This window comes from Cyclopterus lumpus, chromosome 14 (genome assembly GCF_009769545.1).
Source record: "Cyclopterus lumpus isolate fCycLum1 chromosome 14, fCycLum1.pri, whole genome shotgun sequence".
NCBI classification, from domain to species: Eukaryota; Metazoa; Chordata; class Actinopteri; order Perciformes; family Cyclopteridae; genus Cyclopterus; species Cyclopterus lumpus.
Window position 1 is genome coordinate 18088666 of NC_046979.1, and position 22500 is coordinate 18111165.

The window sequence follows — 22500 nt, forward strand, 5'->3', positions numbered from 1 at the left end:
AACGTATTTTCATTTTCTCCATCATGGTACGGTCTGTGCAGACCATTATACAACATCATGCCATCATTATGCCTCTATGTTTACAGTATTAAGTTTTAAACTATATAGTTAGAATGAATGCTACATATATTCATGTTATTTGAAGACATCATATTTAATGGTCTCGTTATCATAGTTTGATGCACTAGTGGTCAGTTTGTTTTGCATAAAATAGTTGTTTTCTGTAGTTTTCCCTCTGGTGTGTAAACAGGACTGCTTAACACTTTTTAACTTTCCTGATCTAAAAAAACAACAACAATATTTACAAAATAATAAGGGGTCACTTTTTTAACTCCCTGAAGGGACAAGGCCACTTAGGAACTAGTGTCAGACATACTAATTACTTTCTATACAGGACATTTGTCTTAAATGTTAACTTAATTGTACACATTTTTAGACTAAAAGTAATTAGTTGCATAACATAACTTAACTGTGTGTGTGTCTGTGTGCGTGTGTGTGTGTGTGTGTGTGTGTGTGTGTGTGTGTGTGTGTGTGTGTGTGTGTGTGTGTGTGTGTGTGTGTGTGTGTGTGTGTGTGTGTGTGTTCCCCTGGTGACAGTGTGGAAAGAAAGGACCCCTTGGCTGCACTGGCGCGGGAGTACGGAGGATCTAAGAGAAACGCTCTACTGAAGTGGTGCCAGAAGAAAACAGAAGGCTATTCGGTAGGGATCCCAGGCCAGAGACCAGGCTGCATTTACTTTCACACCCTGCTTTTATGTTGTCTGGCAGCTTTATTTTAGTCTTGTCCGATTTTCATTCAAAAGTGACATGCCAGCTCCCACGGCCTCCCTTTGTATTCCATCGATGCAGCTTTGGACTCATAGTCTCTGCCATCGGGTTCGGTAGTTATTTCATTACCTTTTTTTTTGTTGCCATCACTGAGGTGTTAGACTGTAGTCGGATATAACTGTTTACAGACCCACCGTTCACCCACCTGTCATGTCACTGGGGGTATAAAGTCCCTGTGGCACAGAGGTAATGGAAACAATGATGCAAAGCACTCAATGTTACCGACACACTGGATTTATACAGGTGTGTATTTATATAGCCCTGCTTGTGTTTATGCATGGCCATTTGTTTATGCATTGTTATTGTGTCATGTCCCCATCTGTGTTCCCTGTGTCCATGGAGCCAAGTGCTAACCTGGCTTAGCTGCTCCCCTAATACCCAGTTTAAGGAGCCCATTGAGCCCAGTGGGATTAGAGATTTGTAATCATCATGTTTGTGTGCCAGATTGCCAGCTAGCTAATGCTAAAACTCTCACCGACAGGCAGACTGGTCCCAACCTGCAAAAAGAAAGAACAAAAAAAAGGAAAAGGATTCCTTTCAGCCCTTAGCGTGTGTCTCTGTGGCTTGACAAAGTATGAGAAAGCACGGGTGTCGATAACTGCTAAAAATAGACGTTGCCAGTGATAAATGCTCAGAATAATAGGAGGAGTTGTCAGATCAATATTTCGTATTTCTCAAGCACAACGCTGCTCAGTGAACTTTGAGTCACTCTCCCTTCATCTCAGGTCGGCTGATGGCCTCACAGCTCAGTGTTGGTAAAACATCCACAGAAAACCACCTGTGATGGAAATATCTGACCAGATGAGATAAACTGCTGTTGAGCAACAGACAGTCTGAGGATCTGCCCTCATAAGATGACAAACCTGTATACAGACAGCACATTGTTTAGATTGTTACAGTCCTTTGTTAATGACACTGGCTTGCAAGGAAAGGTCACTGGTTCAAGAACCATTTCCACCATCAGCCTCATGCTCATTAACTCACAAGAAACGTAATTATATGAATAGCCAATGTAACGTAAAGTAATTCAGCTCATTTGGAACGGAGACAGAGGCGAATATTTTCAGTATGCAAATTCAAGTTGTTAAAAACATGTTTTTAAAAGAGATTAAAAAGGCTTAAAGTCATGCGGCATTTTAAGTTGCCCTGTGTAAGAGCACCAGCTAATAGTAAGTGGTGGAGGAATATATATATATATATATATAGGGCTTATATTTGAGAAGTTTAAAAACAGAGAATATTGTGCATTCACTATTGTACTCATCCGGTTCAACTAAACATTGTTGTTCTCTACCGTCCACCTGGCTCCTTGGGAGACTTCTTGGAAGAACTTGACGTCCTCCTATCAAACTTCCCAGAAAACGGCCCCCCGCTCATCCTTCTGGGTGATTTTAACATCCAGACAGAGAAGTCATGTGACTTGCTACTCTTACTGTCTTCCTTTGCTCTCTCGCTCAGTCCTTCCCCTCCTACTCACAAAGCTGGCAACCACCTTGACTATATTTTCACCAGAAACTCCAAACACGCCGGCGACCTGCTCACCTCTCACTCTCTTCTCTCCTCCTTCTTTGCGTCTATCTCTGCAGCCAAAAGTCTGTTCTACCAATCCAGAATCGAATCCTCTTTGTCTAGCCCCAAAAAGCTCTTCTCTATTTTTTCCAACCTCCTTGACCGCCCTGGTCCCCCCCCTCCCTCCACCAAGCCACTTTGTTGACTACTTCACAAAAAAGATAGACGACATACGCTCCTCATTTACTAATCCATCTTCTATAACTACACCTCCAGTAACTTCACCTTCTTCTCCCTCGTTTTCCTCTTTTATCCCCCTGTCTCCCAATCAAGTTCTTACCTTGGTAACCTCTGCCCGCCCAACCACCTGCCCCCTTGACCCCATCCCGTCTCACATTCTCCAATCTATTGCTCCCGACCTTCTTCCCTTTCTCACCCATCCATCCATCCATCCATTATCACCCTCTTATCCGGGGTCGGGTCGCGGTGGCAGCAGGTTCAGCAGGCCGACCCAGGCTTCCCTCTCACCCGCAACACTTTCCAGCTCATTCTGGGGGATCCCGAGGCGTTCCAAGGCCAGCCGGGAGATATAATCCCTCCAGCGTGTCCTCGGTCTTCCCCGGGGCCTCCCACCAGTTGGACGTGCCCGGAAAACCTCTAATGGGAGGCGTCCAGGAGGCATCCTGACTAGATGCCCGAACCACCTCAGCTGACTCCTTTTTCGACACGAAGGAGCAGCGACTCGACTCCAAGCTCCCCCCTGATGTCCGAGCTCCTTACCCTATCTCTAAGGCTGAGCCCGGCCACCCTACGGAGGAAGCTCATTTCGGCCGCTTGTATCCTTTCTCACCCATCTTATAAAAACCTCCCTCTCAACCGGCTGTTTCCCTAACTCTCTGAAGGAGGCAAGAGTCAACCCTCTCCTGAAGAAACCCACTCTCGACCCATCTGAAGTCAACAACTATAGACCTGTCTCTCTCCTCCCCTTCCTTTCCAAAACTCTAGAGCGAGCTATCTCTAACCAAGTCTCCTCCTTTCTCCACAGTAACAACCTTCTAGACCCCCACCAGTCTGGATTCAAGGCAGGCCACTCAACAGAGACTGCCCTCCTTGCTGTCTCTGAGCAGCTTCACACTGCTAGAGCAGCCTCTCTCTCCTCTGTCCTTATCCTTCTAGACCTTTCCGCTGCCTTTGACACAGTGAACCACCAGATCCTTATTTCCTCCCTCCAGGACCTGGGTATCTCAGGCACCGCACTCTCACTCTTCTCATCCTACCTCACCGACCGCACTTAGCGGGTAACCTGGAGAGGATCTGTGTCTGAGCCTTGTCCTATGACTACTGGGGTCCCTCAGGGCTCAGTCCTTGGTCCTCTTCTCTTCTCTCTGTACACCGACTATCTCGGCTCTGTCATTCGCTCGCATGGCTTCACCTACCACAGCTATGCTGACGACACCCAACTGATCCTCTCGTTTCCCCAATCTGAAACACGGGTAGCAGCACGTATCTCTGCCTGTCTGACTGACATCTCTCAGTGGATGTCCGCACACCACCTGAAAATTAACCCGGACAAGACTGAACTTCTCCTCCTTCCAGGAAAAGGCTCTCCCACCCACAACCTGACTATTAACTTCAACAACTCAGTGCTGGTTCCGACTCCGACTGCCAGGAACCTCGGTGTGACACTCGACAGTCAACTCTCCCTGACTGCCAACATTACCTCAATAACACACTCCTGTAGGTACATGCTGTACAACATCAGGAGAATACAACCTCTTCTCACTCAGAAGGCGGCACAGGTTCTGGTCCAGGCTCTGGTCATCTCACGGCTAGACTATTGCAACTCCCTCCTAGCAGGTCTACCTGCTAATGCCATTCGACTTCTACAGCTCATCCAGAATGCAGCTGCTCGACTGGTCTTCAACCTACCGAAATTTACCCACACTAAAAAACTCATTTTAAATCTGTGTGTAAAATTTTCCTATGCCAAATAAGTGTTAAATCAATGTCGTGCAGTCGTAGCATTGAATAACAAATACTCTCGTTAAGTACCCAAAGTGCTCAGAATGGTGCTTCAGTGTAAGTTAAACCTTCCACTGCTGCTGACATGCAAACGGACTCTTGTTCAATAGAAATGAAATTGAAAATCTCAGTTCAGTTCAGGACAGTTGGGTCCAGCAACATGAAACCTCAATGGAGCCTCATTTCCATTTAAGTATGGAATCTGTGATCCCCTCTCACAGAGGGCTTAGCAACACAGTGTGATTATTTGCAAGTATGAGGAATGCAGTAAGAAGATTTGGCAACGAGCAGAGTTTCATTCTGTGGCACAATCAGTCTCCTCCTGGAGTAACTGTTCCTCCATTCGAGTGTGTGCCTTTTCTCCAGGTGTGCCATGTGACCTGCAATTGGATTCATTCAAAGACTATTTGGCAGTTAACCATGAAAATGTCTATTTTTAGAACAAGTGTGACTGCACGTTACTATTTTGCTTTCAGAGCAGTTAATCATGACGCATATATATATATATATATTTGCATATCTGATTTTAGTTCGATTGAAATTGGAATACGGTTTTTGTGTATCTACAGTGCATCTGGAAAGTATTCACAGCGCTTCACTTTTTCCACATTTTGTTATGTTACAGCCTTATTCCAAAATGGATTAAATTCATTATTTGTTCTACACACAACAACCCATAATGCATAACGCAATTTTTTCAAAGTATTCACAGCCTTTGCTCAATACTTTGTTGAAGCACCTTTGGCAGCAATTACATCCTCAAGTCTTCTTGGGTATGATTCCACAAGCTTGGCACACCTATTTCTGTGTAGTTTCTCCCATTCTTCTTTGCAGAACCTCTCAAGTTCCATCAGGTTGGATGGAGAGCGACGGTGCACAGCCATTTTCAGATCACTCCAGAGATGTTCAATCGGGTTCAAGTCAGGGCTCTGGCTGGGCCACTCAAGGACATTCACAGATTTGTCCCGAAACCACTCCTTTGTTATCTTGGCTGTGTGCTTCGGGTCGTTGTCCTGTTGGAAGATGAACCGTCGCCCCAGTCTGAGGTCCAGAGCGCTCTGGAGCATGTTTTCATCGAGGATGTCTCTGTACATTGCTGCATTCATCTTTCCCTCAATCCTGACTAGTCTCCCAGTTCCTCCTGCTGAAAAACATCCCCACAGCATGACGCTGCCACCACCATGCTTCACTGTAGGGATGGTATTGGCCAGGTGATGAGCAGTGCCTGGTTTCCTCCAGACATGACGCTTGGCATTCAGGCCAAAGAGTTCAATCTTTGTTTCATCAGAACAGAGAATTTTGTTTCTCGTGGTCTGAGAGTCCTTCAGGTGCCTTTTTGCAAACTCCAGGCGAGCTGTCATGTGCTTTTTACTGAGGAGTGGCTTCCGTCTGGCCACTCTACCAAACGGGCCTGATTTGTGGAGTGCTGTAGAGATGGTTGTCCTTTTGGAAGGTTCTCCTCTCTTCATAGAACAACACTGGAGCTCTGTCAGAGTGACCATCGGGTTCCTGGTCACCTCCCTGACTAAGACCCTTCTCCCCCGATCGCTCAGTCTGGCTGGGCATCCAACTCTAGGAAGAGTCCTGGTGGTTCCAAACTTCTTCCATTTCCAGATGATGGAGGCCACTGTGCTCATTGGGACTTTCAATGCTGCAGACATTTTTCTGTACTCTTCGCCAGATCTGTGCCTCAATACAATTCTGTCTCGGAGGTCTACAGATAATTCCCTGGACTTCATGGCTTGGTTTATGCTCTGATATGCAGTGTCAACTGTGGTACCTTATGACTTATGTGGTGTATGACAGGTGTGTGCCTTTCTAAATCATGTCCAATCAACTGAATTTAGCACAAGTGGACTCCAATCAAGTTGTAGAAACATCTCAAGGATGATCAGTGGAAACAGAATGCACCTGAGCTAAATTTTGAGTGTCATGGCAAAGGCTGTGAATACTTATGTACATGTTATGTTTGCGTTCTTTATTTTTAATAGATTTGCAAAAATTTGCAAAAAAAAGTTGCCACTTTGTCATTATGGGTTGTTGTGTGTAGAATGTTGAGGAAAATAATTAATTTAATCCATTTTGGAATAAGGCTGTAACATAACAAAATGTGGAAAAAGTGAAGCGCTGTGAATACTTTCCGGATGCACTGTACATGGAACTTCTTAACATTATGTAATACACTGGATTGTGTTGCGGTATACGACGGCATCAAGAACAAAGTGGGAAGATAAAGAGAAGCAGATTCCAAGATGCCCTCACACGTTGAGACATCTGACATGCATTGAGCAAAAGATTTTCCCAAATACTTTGTACATAAATATGAGTTTCCCAAGCAGATAAATGAGAGCGGCTGTTTTTGACCTCTTGGGATTTTTGCTTTTTATGGACTTCAGATTTCTCGGATGTGTGACATGTTATAGTGTCTGTGCACCACTTACAGTAAAAGGAGCCCAGTTGAGTGCTCCGTCCACAGCCCCACGCTTGAGGCACTTTTCGGCAAAAGGTTACTGTCACTGTTCATATGTCTGGTGAAAGGTCAGGCTGTACGGTGTTATGAGGCCACCGTCCACATGGAAGCCACTAATTACAGGCCTAATGTCCAGAGACACACAGTTTGTAGCTCCAGGACAGAACGACGGTCGCCTGAAATACGACATCCAGGTCGCCTGCTCTGTCTTTCTGGTGTCCTGCTCCGATAAAGGTCAGGGAGGTTTGGTTTTGTCAATACACCCAATTGCAGTTTGCAGTTCGTCTCCTCTCTGCCGTGAAGCGAGGTCAAAGAGGTTATCGCTCACACTAATTGGCTCTTACGTTTGGAGTGACCCGGTTGTAATTTATGCTTGGCCTCTTCAAGCTACATTATTAATGGCCACTTGGAGGAGGCAGCTGTTTACTTTGATAACGAGCTCTTATATCGCGCTCATCAGAAATGCTGCCGTGTGAGACGGGGACAGAGCCGACGGGGTCAGCCCTGTGCCAGTTGTTATTGCTGTCCCATTGTTGGCCGACCTGTTGGTCAAACAGGAGCGTAATTAAAGTGAAACCCAAAACCGGAGCTATTGTGAGCACGTCGGGAGGTTATTTGATGTTTAGATGCAAATAGCTGCCGAGGGCACAATAAATCTTTGTGATTATAGTGAGACGCAAAGCCTGGTGTCACACTTAGCCCGTTGACTGTGATCAATAAAGGGATGAGCGAGATGAGTGCTTGTACTCATCACATGGAGAAGATTAAATTAAAGGACAGTGTAGGTTGTGATCGACACACAAAAAAAAGAATGAAGTGTCACCTTGTTGATCCATGTAAGGTAAAGTGTGATTTGGCAAAAGCATACCTATCTTCCTCTTTAATGCATATCGGGGACATGGGGGACAAAAACCATGATGAAAGCAGTAACCATGGCCTACGTGCCTTAAATCGTGCATCCTCTTGAGCCGTGTGTGTATGTCCCTGCACATGTATGGACATGTGTGTGTGTGCGTGGATGCGTTGGTGTGAACAGGGTCCGCCATGTGGATCCTGTCCCTGGATGGACTGTCACAGCTAACACGGTTAGGGAAAGAAGAACATAGGATGGATAGGATGACTGATGACTGTGCCATCACCATGGAGAAGAGCCCTTGTACCCCTGAGGGAGAATGTGGTGTATGAAGGGGTGTGTTCACTGTCTCTAGAGCCCAGAGGTCATTAGAGCAGTTGAATATGTGACCTGTGTAAAACACTCACAGCGCGGAGGATGTGATGTCCAGTCAAGCTCCGACACAACAAATGTCAGATTCTGAGAAAGACGGATCGATCAGGAAAGACCTTAAACTCAGTGTGATTGACTCTCGCCCTGTGGGAGAGAAGGGGCCTCTCACAGGAAATTGGTGTTCACTAGGGATGGTGTGCACGTCAGAGCCGGATGGGACTCGGACATGAAACACAAGACCGCTTTTAAACGACTTCTGTTACGTTGGTTTTGTTGGTTTTTGTTACGGCGGTTTGTTAGATCTGGCTCACTTTTATTTGCGCACAACCCTTTCCTGCTCTCATGGTCTCAAAGTCTTAAAATGTGGTTCGATACCAGCCAGATTACGAGGCAGTGTGACCTCAAAGCAAGCAGAACTATTTTCATATCTCATTTTGGAAGTTTTCAGTTGCAAAATCTCTCTATTTTTTGTGTTAAAACTTTAGTTTGTCAAGATGCCTTCTTCACAAAAGTGGCCATTTTTGGCCTCGTTCAGTAAATAAAGGGTTTCTAGAACGTCTGGTCAGTTGGAAAACACTCCAGCCTCCTACTGTCTATTTATCAGACTCTTTGATGTCTTAATTTAGGACAGCTCCGGGCACTTTTTTTTTTTCTCAATTAACCATAGAAGCCAAACCAAAATAAATAAGCTGTTTGTTCAGGATGGGAACAATGAGCAATGGCTCTGAACATGAGGCTCAGCTGGGCCTGACAGAGCACAGCTCATCCGGCCACGTCTGGGAAACACACACACACACACACACACACACACACACACACACACACACACACACACACACACACACACACACACACACACAACGCCATTGAAGAGGCAGGAATGAGTGGAAAGCAAGTGTGGAATGGAGGTCAGACACCGAAGAGGGGAAGAGGTTTGGAGTTCAAAGAGTAGCCATTATTGTATATTTCTAGAATGTAGGATTAACAGTAATGGTGCTGTGAGTGAGAGTCTAACAAGACAGTTGTTATTAATAAATGTGCTGCATTGTTTTGTTTATTCCACAAATCATCAGTAATCATGATAACTAAACAATATCTGGTTCAAATTTAAATAAAAAATGTAGGTTTGTCTGGGCTTAGTGCAAAAAGAAAACCTATAGTGAGTAACCCTGGACATCTTGACAAGTAGTTGTGAATGTTATGTCTGATTTGAAGACTTTGAATCAGATGAGAAGAGACAGAACAGAGGTCCAGGATGTGTACAGCTTAGCTCAGTAGAAGGACCAGAGGCAGGGGGAACGCCACATACATAAATTCAAATTAGAATTGAGTTAAAAAGAGTAAAAGAATAAATCAACGGTCCAGCTATGATTACGTTTGGCTCAGAGGTCTCCTTTAGATAATAATAATAATAATAATAATAATAATATAAATATAGACTAGGTTGTTATCGTAGGTTTGTCCGCCAACAGAGAGCATCAGTGCAGCTGGTCTGTGCCCTCTTTAACCTGTGTCGCCCTCTCCACTCTTTATCCTGTGCAGAATACATCCATTAAATCCCTCGTATAGACAGGATGAGTCTGGAGCGCTATCAAGCTCCACCAGCTCGGTGACCTTCCTGGTTGTCTTTTTCTCCACAGTGCTGCCTGCCCGGGCTTTCAGCCTGTCATTGCTCATGACTGTGATTCATGGCATGGTACATTAGGCCGTTCTCCCCCTCTCTCCCTTCTGTCTCTCAAACTTTCTTTTACTCATTTTTGTTCTTCCCCTCTCTTCTTTCTTTCCATTTCATTCTCGGTCGTTTGTCTCCGTGTTGCCCTACTCATTCGAGGTGAGGTAGCGAGATGAGAGGAAATATACTGAGACTGGCTCATCAGTCAGATGGCTCTCCCGGGCTTGATGTCTCCTGCGTCCACCCTTTAGACTGATGTCTTTTTAACAAGCTGCGTGTGCATGTGTGTGTCACAGATGTCCTCCGTTCTTTCTCTGCTCACTGGCTGCATGTCTCATTGTGCTTCGGTGGGTTATGGCACGTTGACATCAGGGTGCCAAGTGTCATGAAAGCCTGACAGCCGAGAACCTTAACTCCATGTTTCTGGAAGAGGCACCGGTCCAGTATAGCTTCACACGTGGCAGCAGAGTGCATTACATTACATTACATTACATTACATTACATGTCATTTAGCTGACGCTTTTATCCAAAGCGACTTACAATCATGTTACATTATACACCGTAGACACAGCTACAGGGAACAATTCAGGGTTAAGTGTCTTGCTCAAGGACACATCGACTAGGACGGGGATTAAACCACCAACCCCCTGATTGAAAGACAGACCTGCTAACCACTGACCCACAGTCGCCCACACACTTACCTCCCATTGCTGCACACGGTGTTAAATTGCTGTCGGTGTTGCTTTCAGTGCTTGGCTCGTGTCCAGCTCGTCTGTGAATTCCTAATCTAAATGGTTTACAACAGAGAGCTTATGCTGCCCTTGGTCTTTAATGTCCTCTGCAGCTTAAGTAGGGTAGGCCTGAAATAATTACCTGAATAACTGATTCGTTGATTGACAGAAAAATAGCCGTCAACATTTTTGACAATCAATTAATTGTTAAGGGCATTTTCTCTTAAAAATTAATACTTAACATTGGCCGTTTCCATCTTTTTCTTTTTCAGGACTCGCTGCTTTTCTCTGTTTTCTGTCATTGTATCATTTTATACTTTTGTATAAAACAACTTATATGCAGACGGCATTTTTGGCTCTGGGAAAGTGGACACTGTTTTCTAACTCGATAGTAAGAAATGTTAGATACAGCCCTGTGTGAACGATATAGAAAGTAAATATTACATCTACACAAACACACCTTTTTTTACTTTTCCACGAGCATTTTCTATAGTTGCTGCCTGATTTTAGTGACATCGGCGAGATCTTTCAATAAAACTGTGTCTTTCTTGTGCACCATTAAAAGGCAGAGAATCAGTCCTGTAGCATCGGCCCATTCTAGTCTGGCACGTCTTCGTCTACATTTTGTTCCCTGATGAAACTTTCAAGGCTTATTTTCACTTGAAATGTATCTACTGATGCTACCACAGAACTTATCTGCTTCCCACTTGGAGGCAGACCAAAGTAAATATAAGCCTCTACAGATCAACTTGACATGGACTCTCTCCCCCCCCCCTGTCCAGTCATCCTCTGTACAATCCCCTGCTTCTCTCTCTCATATATTCTCTTTCTCTGAGCCCTAAAAAGCCACGGCTCTGCCTTTTGTGCCGAGTGAGACGCTTCCTGTCGCTTGATGCTGTGTTTGCTTTTCTGAGCCGGCTCCCAGAGAGCTGTTGTTGTCCACTGCTGTTTTAGCATTCATGCCTCTCCCTCTTTTTCTACCCCGAACGAAGCCCAACCCCCACAGGCAACCCCTTTCCAATCCCACCCTGAACTCCAACCTACCTGCCCAGGCCTGGATTAGGGCACCAGTTCACCTCAGATCACTCTTACACATACATGTACAAACTGCACTCTGTAGCCTCTTTAGTCACCTTATTTGTCATTGTCTAAGAGTCTATGGGGTCTGATCAACCCCTATCACTCACTCTGTGAGAGAGAGAGAGAGAGAGAGAGAGAGAGAGAGAGAGAGAGTGTGTGTGTGTGTGTGTGTGTGTGTGTGTCAGTCTGCACTGCACACACACAGTACCAATAGTGCTGTTGATGAGCCAGCGAAGAGAGAGACGGGGGAGTTATGAGAAGAATGTGGGATGACATGACTGCACAAGTCTGCCCTCCAGACATAATAGACGGGCACCGACTGATGGAGAGGAAACTCAAGCTTCCAAACACTCTCGTTTTCAGCCGTTGTTATACCATGAAAGCATTAGATAACCAACATGTTATCTGCAGAATAGAGATCACTTTTGGGCTTGATGTGAAACATTGCAGTTAATTCATACTGTAGTACATGCTAATATGTAACTAATCAGATTTAAGGCTCATAGGTGCTCGTTGGCATGATATAGGGCATATTCAGTTTCAAATTTAGGGAGATCTTTAATAGTAACATGATTCAATATTTACTGTATATTAATATAGAAAAATGTTGCATCATTTAACAAAACATTTAATACGACTGAGTCAACAGCCATGCTAGCAGCTACTCTAACAGGCAGGACGTGCTCTCACCTCCAAACCAAGTGTTAAAGTGAGTTAACTGCCGTCCAAAAAGCCAAAGCAGACGAGTGAAAGCAATCAGAAATAACAAAACAGTCATCAGTTCATAGGAGCTCGGGATAGTCATTACTGCAGTGATTTAGAATCTAGTACTGCTGCTTGTCCCATCCTATCAGGTAATAAACTACATTACCCATCTCTGGATCAGTCACTGGTTAGAATAGCTCTGGTTCTCAGGGCCGGCATGTTGGGCCGCTGGTTTAGAGCCACAGTAAACAACACACGCTGCATTTCCAATCTTTAGTATCTCACTCCGAACCAATGCTTTGTGAACAGACACACTGATGTACCCAAAGGTATTGTATGCAGTGCAGTTTATCTCAAAACAATAAAACATGTTTCTAATCCCTTTTTAACAAGTCTTTAACAAGTGCACATTTAACTTTCTGCAGTATGTAACAGTACGGCAGGGCTTCTTCTCTTTATAGAAAGACACAGGTCAGTTCCCAGCTGGGGCTGTACCACACACATCGGCATGCCCCGAGATATTAATGGAGAAGCAATTTAATGCAAACAGCGGTTTCAGTCTGCACACACCGGACCACAATCAGAAAATAGAGTTTTTAGGACAGTCCACCAATTGGTCCAGACTGAAATATCTCAACAACTATTGAATGGTTTGTCATGACATTTTGTAATTGGCAATCATGGTCCTCTGAGGACAAGCTCTAACGTCTCCTTTAGCATCACCATGATGTTCATATTGTGTTATAATGTGGAAAGAAATCTTCCTGTTGGCAGCAATACAATGCTGTATTCAACACAGTACATGCATGTCTGCATTTTCTTTGAGTATTTCCACCTATACTCGATGGACCCTCTGTAACTTCCCCTGGTTCAGCGTGGGCTTGGCTATGGGAGTCCTCTGAAGCCTCCTAGACACGTACTCCTGATCCGGGGGGGAAGGGGGGGGTCTCCCTGGCGGTGAGCCCCATTCCCAAAGCTCATGAGATTGATAAACGAGAAGACACCAGAAATAACTTATCTCTCTCACAGTGAGCCTGCAATGCCAAACAATGGTCCAGAGGTTGTCTTTCCTCTGAACTCTCTGCTCTTATCAGGCCTTCAATATGCTGTAAACAGGGTAAGGGCTGACGATGCTCTGTGAATAGCAAACACACACACACACAAGCAAAAACACAACCGACTGCACATGCTGCTATGCACGTTCCTCACACAGAGGAGAGATCAGAAAGAGCATTGGAGGTTTAATTGGGATCCAAGAAGAATAACCTCCCAACATCCTCCAAAGGAAACAGGACCCCGAACCGCGTACAGTAGCGTTCCCTTTTTGTTTCCTGTGGTTCTAAAACTAAATGGCTTTTTTTTTAATGGCCTGTTCATCTTCTAAGAAGGCTATTTGCTCTCTCACACAAATAATGTGCACTTTAAGCTCATTATCATTGTGTGATATTGATTTTGACTTGTAACTTCTATCTTTTTTTCCCACTGCCCCTTTGTCTCCTCTTCTTTGCCGTCTACAGAATATTGACGTGACCAACTTCAGCAGCAGTTGGAGTGACGGCTTGGCTTTCTGTGCCCTCTTGCACACATATCTACCTGCCCACATCCCCTACCATGAACTCATCAGTCAAGATAAGGTAGACAATTACAGGAAGAATGCACTCACAGTCTCAACAGGTCAATCAGTGCCTCACCAGCATGTAAAAGGTGCAGTACACCAAAGTGATCCGAAACCAATGTCTTTATGGAATACCTATAACAGGTTTTATGCACACGCTCTCTCCTCATACCCGTAAATGTCGTCTTTCCTTGCCCACATACATCTCCCATCACCGGATCTAAATGCTGACTTGCTTGGTTATTTGGATTCAGTTATCACTGGATCGTGACCCGGACGCACATACTTTTATGATTATGTGTGAACTCGATGGTTTCTGATCTGTTTGGATAAGAACAGTGAGGTCTGACATAGCTTTAACTAAAATAAATGTCATACAAATGTCATGGTATAGTATGATAGAATGAATGTTATGGTTTAGTTTGTCATAAAAAGATTATGGTATATAGTATATCATAAGAAATGAATAGTAAAAGTAGTTAAGTAAAATAGTAAAGCATTCTAAATAGTCAGCAAATAGCATAAGCAAAGAGTCAAAAAAGAGAATAAAAAAGGTGAAAAATACAAAGTAATAGTTTAGAATGTCAGAAAAAAGTCAAATATCTCACCTTAGAGTAATGCAAAGTCACAGTATATTGTGTTGAGATTAATCATGCATAAGTCCTGATATCGTATGTTCAAAAAAGTAATTGTAATGTATGTCAAAAAGGTATTTGAAAGGTCAGTACATGGAAAAAGGTCATAGTACAGTGTGTCGTAGAATAGCTATAAATATAAAGTATGTAATGTCATAGAGAAGAAATAGTAATAAAAAGTATAATACATCAATACAAGTCATCGTATAGTTTGTTAAGAAAAGTAAATAAAAAGTCATAGAAAAGTATGTAAAGACAGTATAGCATGTCAATATGAATCATAAAAAAGTAATAGTTCCGTTTGTCCAAACAACTCTTATATTATCTCATAAAAGGTCATATATACCATTAAAAAACCATGTCATAAAAATGTCATGGTGTATGTTGTATTCCTTAAAACTGTTATTGTATAGTATTTTCTAAAAAAAATCCTCATATAATTTGTTTCAAAAATATCATAAATAAATCATAATAAGGTTATAAAAAGTTACACCTCCAACCAAACAAAGGAGTCATATCGGTGTGTGAACGTGAACCAGAGAGCGACGACAGACGTCTCTCTGAATAATTCAATAGAGCCCTGTTGCCTTTAATAATTCTTGCTGAATGACTTTTCCTGAGGCCCAATCACCCAACCTCGTCCCAGTCTAATCTTCCAATAATCCAATTACTGCCCTCCTATGCCCTTTAACATGTTTTTAAGCCAGTGACAGTTGGACTTATATTTTAGGTTAAAAAGAAATAGGGGGGGGGGGGGATTCTAGCACTCCAACTAATTGTCATCATTCATGATGTCTCGTGTCTGTTTTTACTTCTCATTTTCTTTCTATGGAGAAGTGACAATACAAAAGTCTCAAATTGCACCAGGAGAATTTGGGCTAAATCTAAAGAAATGCAGTTAATGGGGTTGTTAATTAGACTCACAGTACAGCTGAGCGTTGATCAAATAAACATAGTAACATAATAACACACTGAAAGGCTTGTGCAAACAAGCTGAGGCTTACATACGTTGTGGACGGTCTCCTGGGTGTGTGGAGGGGTTTATGTGTGTTGCCGTTCAAACCTCCATGTGTGGTGTTGCAGGATGACGGGGAGCAGCGAGGTTCACAGTGTCTGAACATCCAATCATTTGTTTTTCTTCAGGACCGGAATCTGACCCTGGCTTTCCAGGCCGCCGGGAGCATTGGGATCAAACCCTCTCTGGTGAGTTGAGTTGAGCTGGCACAGACCACACACACACACACACACACACACGCACACACACACACACACACACACACACACACACACACACACACACACACACACACAACAGAGAGATAACACAAAAAAAGGACCCTTTGATTAGACAATTGGAAACAGCCAATTTTGATTGACCAAACTTTCAAGATGTGACATTTAATCGGACCATTTTTCCTCTTTACAGTCTTGAGCTTAACTGTGTTACCGAGTCCTTTCTTGCTGGATTGCCTTGAGCCAACCACTGCGTGCTGGAAACGTACGACACTTTGCATCAAGAGAAAAACTAACCTAATTCATAATTCTGTTACAATTTGACTTTGATTGGCTTAGTTGGTTTGTAAAAACATTAGCATCTCTCCTTAGAAATGACTTGAGCATAAAATCCTGCTTAATCGCATTCAATTGCTGAGAGATTGAAAATAGATACCTCTGTCATATCTGTCAAAGACAAAGCCAGAGCCTGGAAACCGTTAGCTTAGCATAAAGACAGGAAGCAGGGGTATCCGCTAGCTTGACTCTGGCCACAGGTAAAAAAAGGATCCCACATTAACGTGTCTCTTGTGTCACTCGCATCTATGCGGGGGACAGAAATGTGTGAACACCGTTTTCATCAAAATCCACGAGTTCCAAATAAGCGTGCAGTATTTCATTCCCTCTGAAAATCCAACTAAAATAACTGCTCTGACTTAGAAAACACACAAATCAGTCCAACAGTTTCCTCTCAATGTGGAGGAGCCAGCTGGACGTCAGCAGGGAAATAAATTAGGCTTAAATGTTTCACTGAGACCAAAGGTCACACTACTTATTAATTCTCCGTAGCTTGCTTGCGGTTACCAGATATGGGAAGCTTGTTCCCATGGCAATGACTTTCAACTTTTCAACTGCTCCTTTCTGTGGCGCGTAAACAGAACCATCGGACACAGCCCAGAGAGGAGCTGATCGTTCTCCCGTCAGGAGGCTGGGACATCATCAAGGCCCCGTATGACTCTGGGGAGCTCCATGGAGTCATGTGGAAGCCTGTCTGACTAATCTCCATCGGCTGGAGGACTTTTCTCACAGTAGCTTAAGCACATTTTCTGAAACTCACAGCATTTTACACCGAGCAGCACATTGCTTTCATTTGTCCCTCGTTCACTCTAAATAGTAAACTCACTCTCAGGTAAAAGTGAATAACTTGATCAAGACGGTCGAGCGTCTGAGTGAATGTCTGACAGAAGACACTGAGATGATGTTTCTTCATGTGACGTCTCAAACACCAGTTTCTTTTCACAGGTTTCTCATTCAGTGAGTACGTTGTATGTAAAAGGAATGGGAAAACAACAAATAAAATGAAAGTAGACAAAAAGCATGTAAATAAGAAACCACTATGAACGTAAAAACGAATGTAAATCCCCTTCAGCACGTCGTTGGCCACCTGTCTTGTCTGTTTCCTCACTGAGCGACTCAATCAACAGTGTTCATGATCTCTGGCTCCCGTCTGTCTGCGTGACGTGAGCTGGCAACGGCCGCACGTTTGTTCTACGTTCTCTTGTTCTATGAATATGATTTAACATTCATATTCATAGCATTCGGCTCTCCACGGGAGTGACTTCATAATAACGCTGCTCAGATCAAATGAAAAAGAAACCCAGATCCGATCAGAAGGTCATCTCAGATCTCTTGGATTGTAATGACGCCACTAACTCACACCTGAACTCTTCACTCACACCTCGTTCTGTGTGCTCAACAGGACATGGAGGAGCTGATGAAGACGGACAGGCCGGACTGGCAGAGCGTCATGCAGTACGTCTCTCAGATCTACAAGTACTTTGAGACCTGACGGGGGAAGAGGAGCTGGAGACCGACGAACCACATTTACCTTCCAGGCAGACCGAACGCTGCCACCTGGACGCTTCTCCTGCTCACTGCTCCACGCCAGGGACGTGACGGAGGAATGTGAGAACGGAGCTGCTCGTTGTCTGGTTTCTCAGCGGGACACATCTACAACGACTGCAGTGAGGAAACGCATCACCTCTTATACGAGCTTCAAGAGTCAACCGGGCATCTGATTCACAAACAAACGGACTAACACAATACTTCTCGAGCCCTGTGGCAGCATGACTGAGAGAAGATTCAGATTGGATTTTGTATTTATTTTTTTGTATACCTCTCTCTTGACTTTGAAAGAATTGACAAAATGACATCAGTAGAAAAGATATTTTTCCCTTATTTGCTAATTATCAGTGTTGTTTGTGAATCAAATGCTCGGGTTGTGGTTGTTTTCAACATATGACAAATCTTCCTCCACACCAGTTGTTCGAGAGCGTCTCTGCGTGGTGGACGCGTCGCCGCCTGTGTGTGGGGCAACATGCGGGAGAGGCCGCGTGGAACCAAACTTTGGGTCCACTTTGTTCCGTTGGCTGAAATGTTGCTTTTTCTCATACGAAGGGCTTATTGTGAACTAGCTGGAGTTGTACTTTGCAGAGCAGAGAGTATTTTTGAACTGACGCGTTTGAGTAGAATTGAAGCCTTTATATTTTTCATCTTTGATTGTGTGCAGAATAGAAATCAAACAAACCGCAGCTGCCACCTGTGGTGAGAGACTAAATATGATTCAAGGGTTGGTAGAATCGCCCTCCTGTGTTTTCTTCACGTGTTCCATCAAGACTGTCTCAACAACTATGGTACTGCAGCTGCTTGGCAAAATATACATATTTGGCATTGCCATGTTAAATTATGACGAAAATGAGGACTTTTACATGTCAGAGAAGAGCCACGGCGCCTCCTCTGTGGTTTGACGAAGATGAGCCTCCAATTGTATTTGGGAAGATTAAAAGTGTTATTTATTTATTTACAGGACTTGCATCCTGAAAAGTGAGATTGTGGATAGTTTTCTATTCACGGATGTCAGATTTGGAGGCCTGGTGGATGGATATTGCTCAATAAAGGATTTTCAAGTTTTATATTCAATTATTCATTTTTAAAAAAATGTTATGTTATGTTTTGACACAAAGATGCTGAGTTGAAGCACTCCCAGCTGTGTGCATATTACTGTTAGACTGCTTTTCCACTGTTCCCACTAAAGCTTTGTGCCAGGGTTGTGAAACATTCGGGCACGTGGGACCACTGACTGGAAAAGTGTTGCCTGCTTCCCACATCACACCTTTTCTACAGCAGGTAATACATAATGGAAATATCTTCACACAATAAAATGGGTTTGCCATTGCCATTAAAACAAACTTGGTCTGGCTCTCAGGAATATTGTGTGCATTTTCCTCTCTTTAAAACTGATATCCATATATTACCTTTGCTCTGATCTCATGTGTTTGCGTCAGCCAAAAGCGAAAGCTAAACAATAATCTGCAAACATTAAAAACGCCGGATTGAAACCAGGTGCGGCGCGTGTGTGTGTGTGTCTGTGCGTCTGTGTGTGTGTGTGTCTGTGCGTGTGTGTGTGCGTGTGTCTGTGTGTGCGTGTCTGTGTCTGTGTGTGTCTGTGTGTGTCTGGTTGTCTGTGTGTGTGCGTGTGTGTGTGTGTGTGCGTGTGTCTGTGTGTGTCTGTGTGTGTGTGCGTGTGTCTGCGTGTGTGTGTCTGTGTCTGTGTGTGTGTGTGTGTCTGTGTGTGTGTGTCTGTGTCTGTGTGTGTGTGTGTGTGTCTGTGTGTGTGTGTGTCTGTGTGTGTCTGTGTGTGTGTGTGTGTGTGTGCTGTACAAACACGGCAGCGTTTACCATCAACGGAAAGCACGTGGCGGCGTTGTTGAATGGCGTTAATGCGCGCGTAATTACGCACAGCGGCACGCTCGTTTGGGATTCCACGGGCATCGCGCTACTTGTAACCGCGTGCGCGCGCGTGTGTGTATATGTGTGTTTGGGGCGTGGCTTCTCTGCGTGATTGAGGGAACATTTTTCATCTTCTTTTTTTTTATTACCTCTTTACTTTTCTGGCGTTGCCCGTCCACTTCACAGCTGTCTGGGGGAAGTTGTGCGACACTCTGCCGGCGCCGCGGATCTCCGGATGCCGCTGAAGCTCTCCACAAACCCGCCGCACAGAGACGACATTCTGGCTCATTAAGGTGAGCAAAAACATCGCCCGGTGACTTTCTGTTCTGTTTCGTGTGTCCAGGTCTGCAGCGGGCGTGACGGATCCACGCGTTACACGCAGCCGCCGGCCGCAGCTTTCAGACAACTGTGACGCAAGAGCTGCCTTAAAGGGAATTCCTTTCTTTCCAACAGATGGCTGGTTCTGCAGCTCACACTTGTGGGATATTCCTAGATTACAACAGAAAGACTTCTTTACTCCTCTGTGACTAGAAGCGAGCGCGTGTGCGTGTGCGCGACCGTCTTGTGTTATGCTCAGCCTGCAGGTTTTAGTCCTTCAACACACTTTGCTGAGATGAATCCGATCTACATCGTGATTGAAGTGGTAATTGCTGTCCTCTCCATATCGGGCAACGTGCTGGTTTGCTGGGCCGTCGCGATCAACACCACTCTGAAGAACGCCACCAACTACTTTCTGGTGTCTCTGGCTGTGGCTGATATTCTGGTGGGTTGCCTCGCCATCCCCTTTGCCATAACCATCAGCATCGGCATACATCTGGACTTCTACGGATGCCTCTTCCTGGCCTGTTTTGTCTTGGTACTGACACAAAGCTCCATCTTCAGCCTTCTTGCTATTGCTATTGACAGATATCTGGCCGTCAAAATTCCTCTGAGGTGAGTACTATTATTAATTAATTTTAATTAGAATATTCATTAGCGAGTGAAAGTTATTTTTCTCATCTGACAAGCTGAAGGTGAAGATTATGAAACCTCAGACTAGAACAGCTTTAAAAAAAAAAAATCAATTCAAAGTGAGTTAAGGACTGTGACTCGAATGAAAAATGCTGTGGTGGTTTAATTCAATTCAGTTTATTTTGTATAGCCCAAAATCACAAGTTACAAATTTGGGCTTTACAATCTGTACACATACGACTTCCCTGTCCCAGGACCTCACATCGGATCAGGAACAACTCCCCCCCAAAAAATAGAAAAAACCTTTTGACAGGGAAAAAAGTGAAGAACCCTTCAGGAGAGCAACAGAGGAGGATCCCTCTCCTCTGGACAGAAGCAATAGATGTCATGTGTGTATTAACAAGACATTGTGTATCACTTGTTAATACACAATGTGTCAAATACGCAGATACAAATGAGTTGCTTTCGTCCTATCTCCCCAAGACAGACCTATACATGCATGTGTCCCATATGGAACAGAATCAACTTGAGAATCTGTAAGATCAGTATGTCGGCTCTGTGATCTCAATCAGTTTCCTGTGGCGTTATGCCGTGTGTAAAAAATAGCACAGTTAATATTAAATGATAATCAGATAATACCTCTCCAAGCAATATTTGAATCTGGTGTTTCGAGACAGACTGCAAACGCTTTGAAGTGACGGTTTTATAACCTCGAGTGAGCAATCGAAAGGGTTCCCGATAATGTCGCCTTTACATACGAGAGGCATCGTTTTAGTCCTCCGACGCCTCCTGCAGCTCGTAAAACAGATGTAGAGATCTGCTGTTTGATGTGACACACCAGGAGCAGCCTGTCGGATCAATACCTGCCCACACTGTGTCACTTCTACAGGCCGCCGTGGTAAAGGCCACCGAAATCCACTACGCGGTCTCTGAGGGGACCGAAGTGAGCACAGACAGTGAGAGCTCCCGGGAATTGATGAATACACGCTTTTATTATCAGATTGCAGTGGTCTGTCTCTCTGTGTTGTTGTTTTGGGCATTTCACCATGTCGGAGACTTGTCAGTTGTGTTTTCTCTTAATGGCGACACTTACTGCAGTGATTTGTTGTGGGCACTGGATGTGGTTCTGGGGGCGGTTTGTGCCGTGTGCCGTCATCTCCATTAGACTCAAACGCTGGCAGGAAAGGACAATTTGACACTCGCCTGGGATGAAAGTTGTCCCCCGCTTGTAAAATCCATTGTTATGCTTCTTTTTCTGATTTACAGACGGAAACCAAACCTCATATTCTGCCTCCTCATACAGTAAAACACGCCATTTTATATTGTCCTCTGAAAGCCACAACACACACGAGCAATAATAAGACCAGTTTGTACATTCAGCTCAAATTACATGTCCACAGTGATATGGTGTGTGTGTGTGTGTGTGTGTGTGTGTGTGTGTGTGTGTGTGTGTGTGTGTGTGTGTGTGTGTGTGTGTGTGTGTGTGTGTGTGTGTGTGTGTGTGTGTGTGTGTGTGTGTGTGTGTGTGTGTGTGTGTGTGTGTGTGTGTGTGTGTGTGTGTGTGTGTGTGTGTGTGTGTGTGTGTGTGTGTGTGTGTGGCCAGTCTGCAGGCCTTTGGGACTCTCAGACGAAAGTGTTTTCACAGATGTTTTTAGTGGAAGTGAAAGGCCACAGCCAGATGTTTTAAACCCCCCATAAGATGACAACACACACACACACACACTCTCTCTCTCTCTCACAGAGTGAGTGATAGGGGTTGATCAGACCCCATAGACTCTTAGACAATGACAAATAAGGTGACTAAAGAGGCTACAGAGTGCAGTTTGTACATGTATGTGTAAGAGTGATCTGAGGTGAACTGGTGCCCTAATCCAAGCCTGGGCAGGTAGGTTGGAGTTCAGGGTGGGATTGGAAAGGGGTTGCCTGTGGGGGTTGGGCTTCGTTGGCCCCGTCATTCTAACGCACAGTTTGAGGGTCTTCCTGTCTTTGTAGCCGGTGTGATACAATGTCATCCTCGATGTACATCCTGCTGGAGTGTTTCCTGAATAATGAAGTTA

The 22500-nt window shown here is 44.3% G+C and overlaps 2 protein-coding genes across 10 annotated transcripts in view; both read left to right on the forward strand.

The window, feature by feature from the left end:
- specc1 (sperm antigen with calponin homology and coiled-coil domains 1) overlaps positions 1-19090 on the forward strand; it is a 64511-nt gene extending 45421 nt beyond the window's left edge. For 4 of the 6 annotated variants that reach the window (XM_034549569.1, XM_034549572.1, XM_034549571.1 and 1 more), the window contains 4 exons: positions 598-700; positions 13759-13875; positions 15635-15694; positions 17463-19087. In XM_034549569.1, the coding sequence (XP_034405460.1) occupies positions 598-700; positions 13759-13875; positions 15635-15694; positions 17463-17552 (370 nt within the window). In that variant the 3' untranslated portion in view covers positions 17553-19087. Of the gene's footprint in view, positions 1-597; positions 701-13758; positions 13876-15634; positions 15695-17462 lie in introns of all 6 variants that reach the window. The other 2 variants (XM_034549573.1, XM_034549574.1) reach the window with 2 other exon arrangements.
- A 295-nt stretch (positions 19091-19385) lies between these two features.
- Positions 19386-22500, forward strand: part of adora2b (adenosine A2b receptor) — a 12226-nt gene continuing 9111 nt past the window's right edge. For 3 of the 4 annotated variants that reach the window (XM_034549715.1, XM_034549718.1, XM_034549717.1), the window contains exon 1: positions 19386-20425. In XM_034549715.1, coding sequence (XP_034405606.1) covers positions 20106-20425 — 320 coding nt within the window. In that variant the 5' untranslated portion in view covers positions 19386-20105. The remainder of the gene's footprint in view (positions 20426-22500) is intronic. The other variant, XM_034549716.1, reaches the window with a different exon arrangement.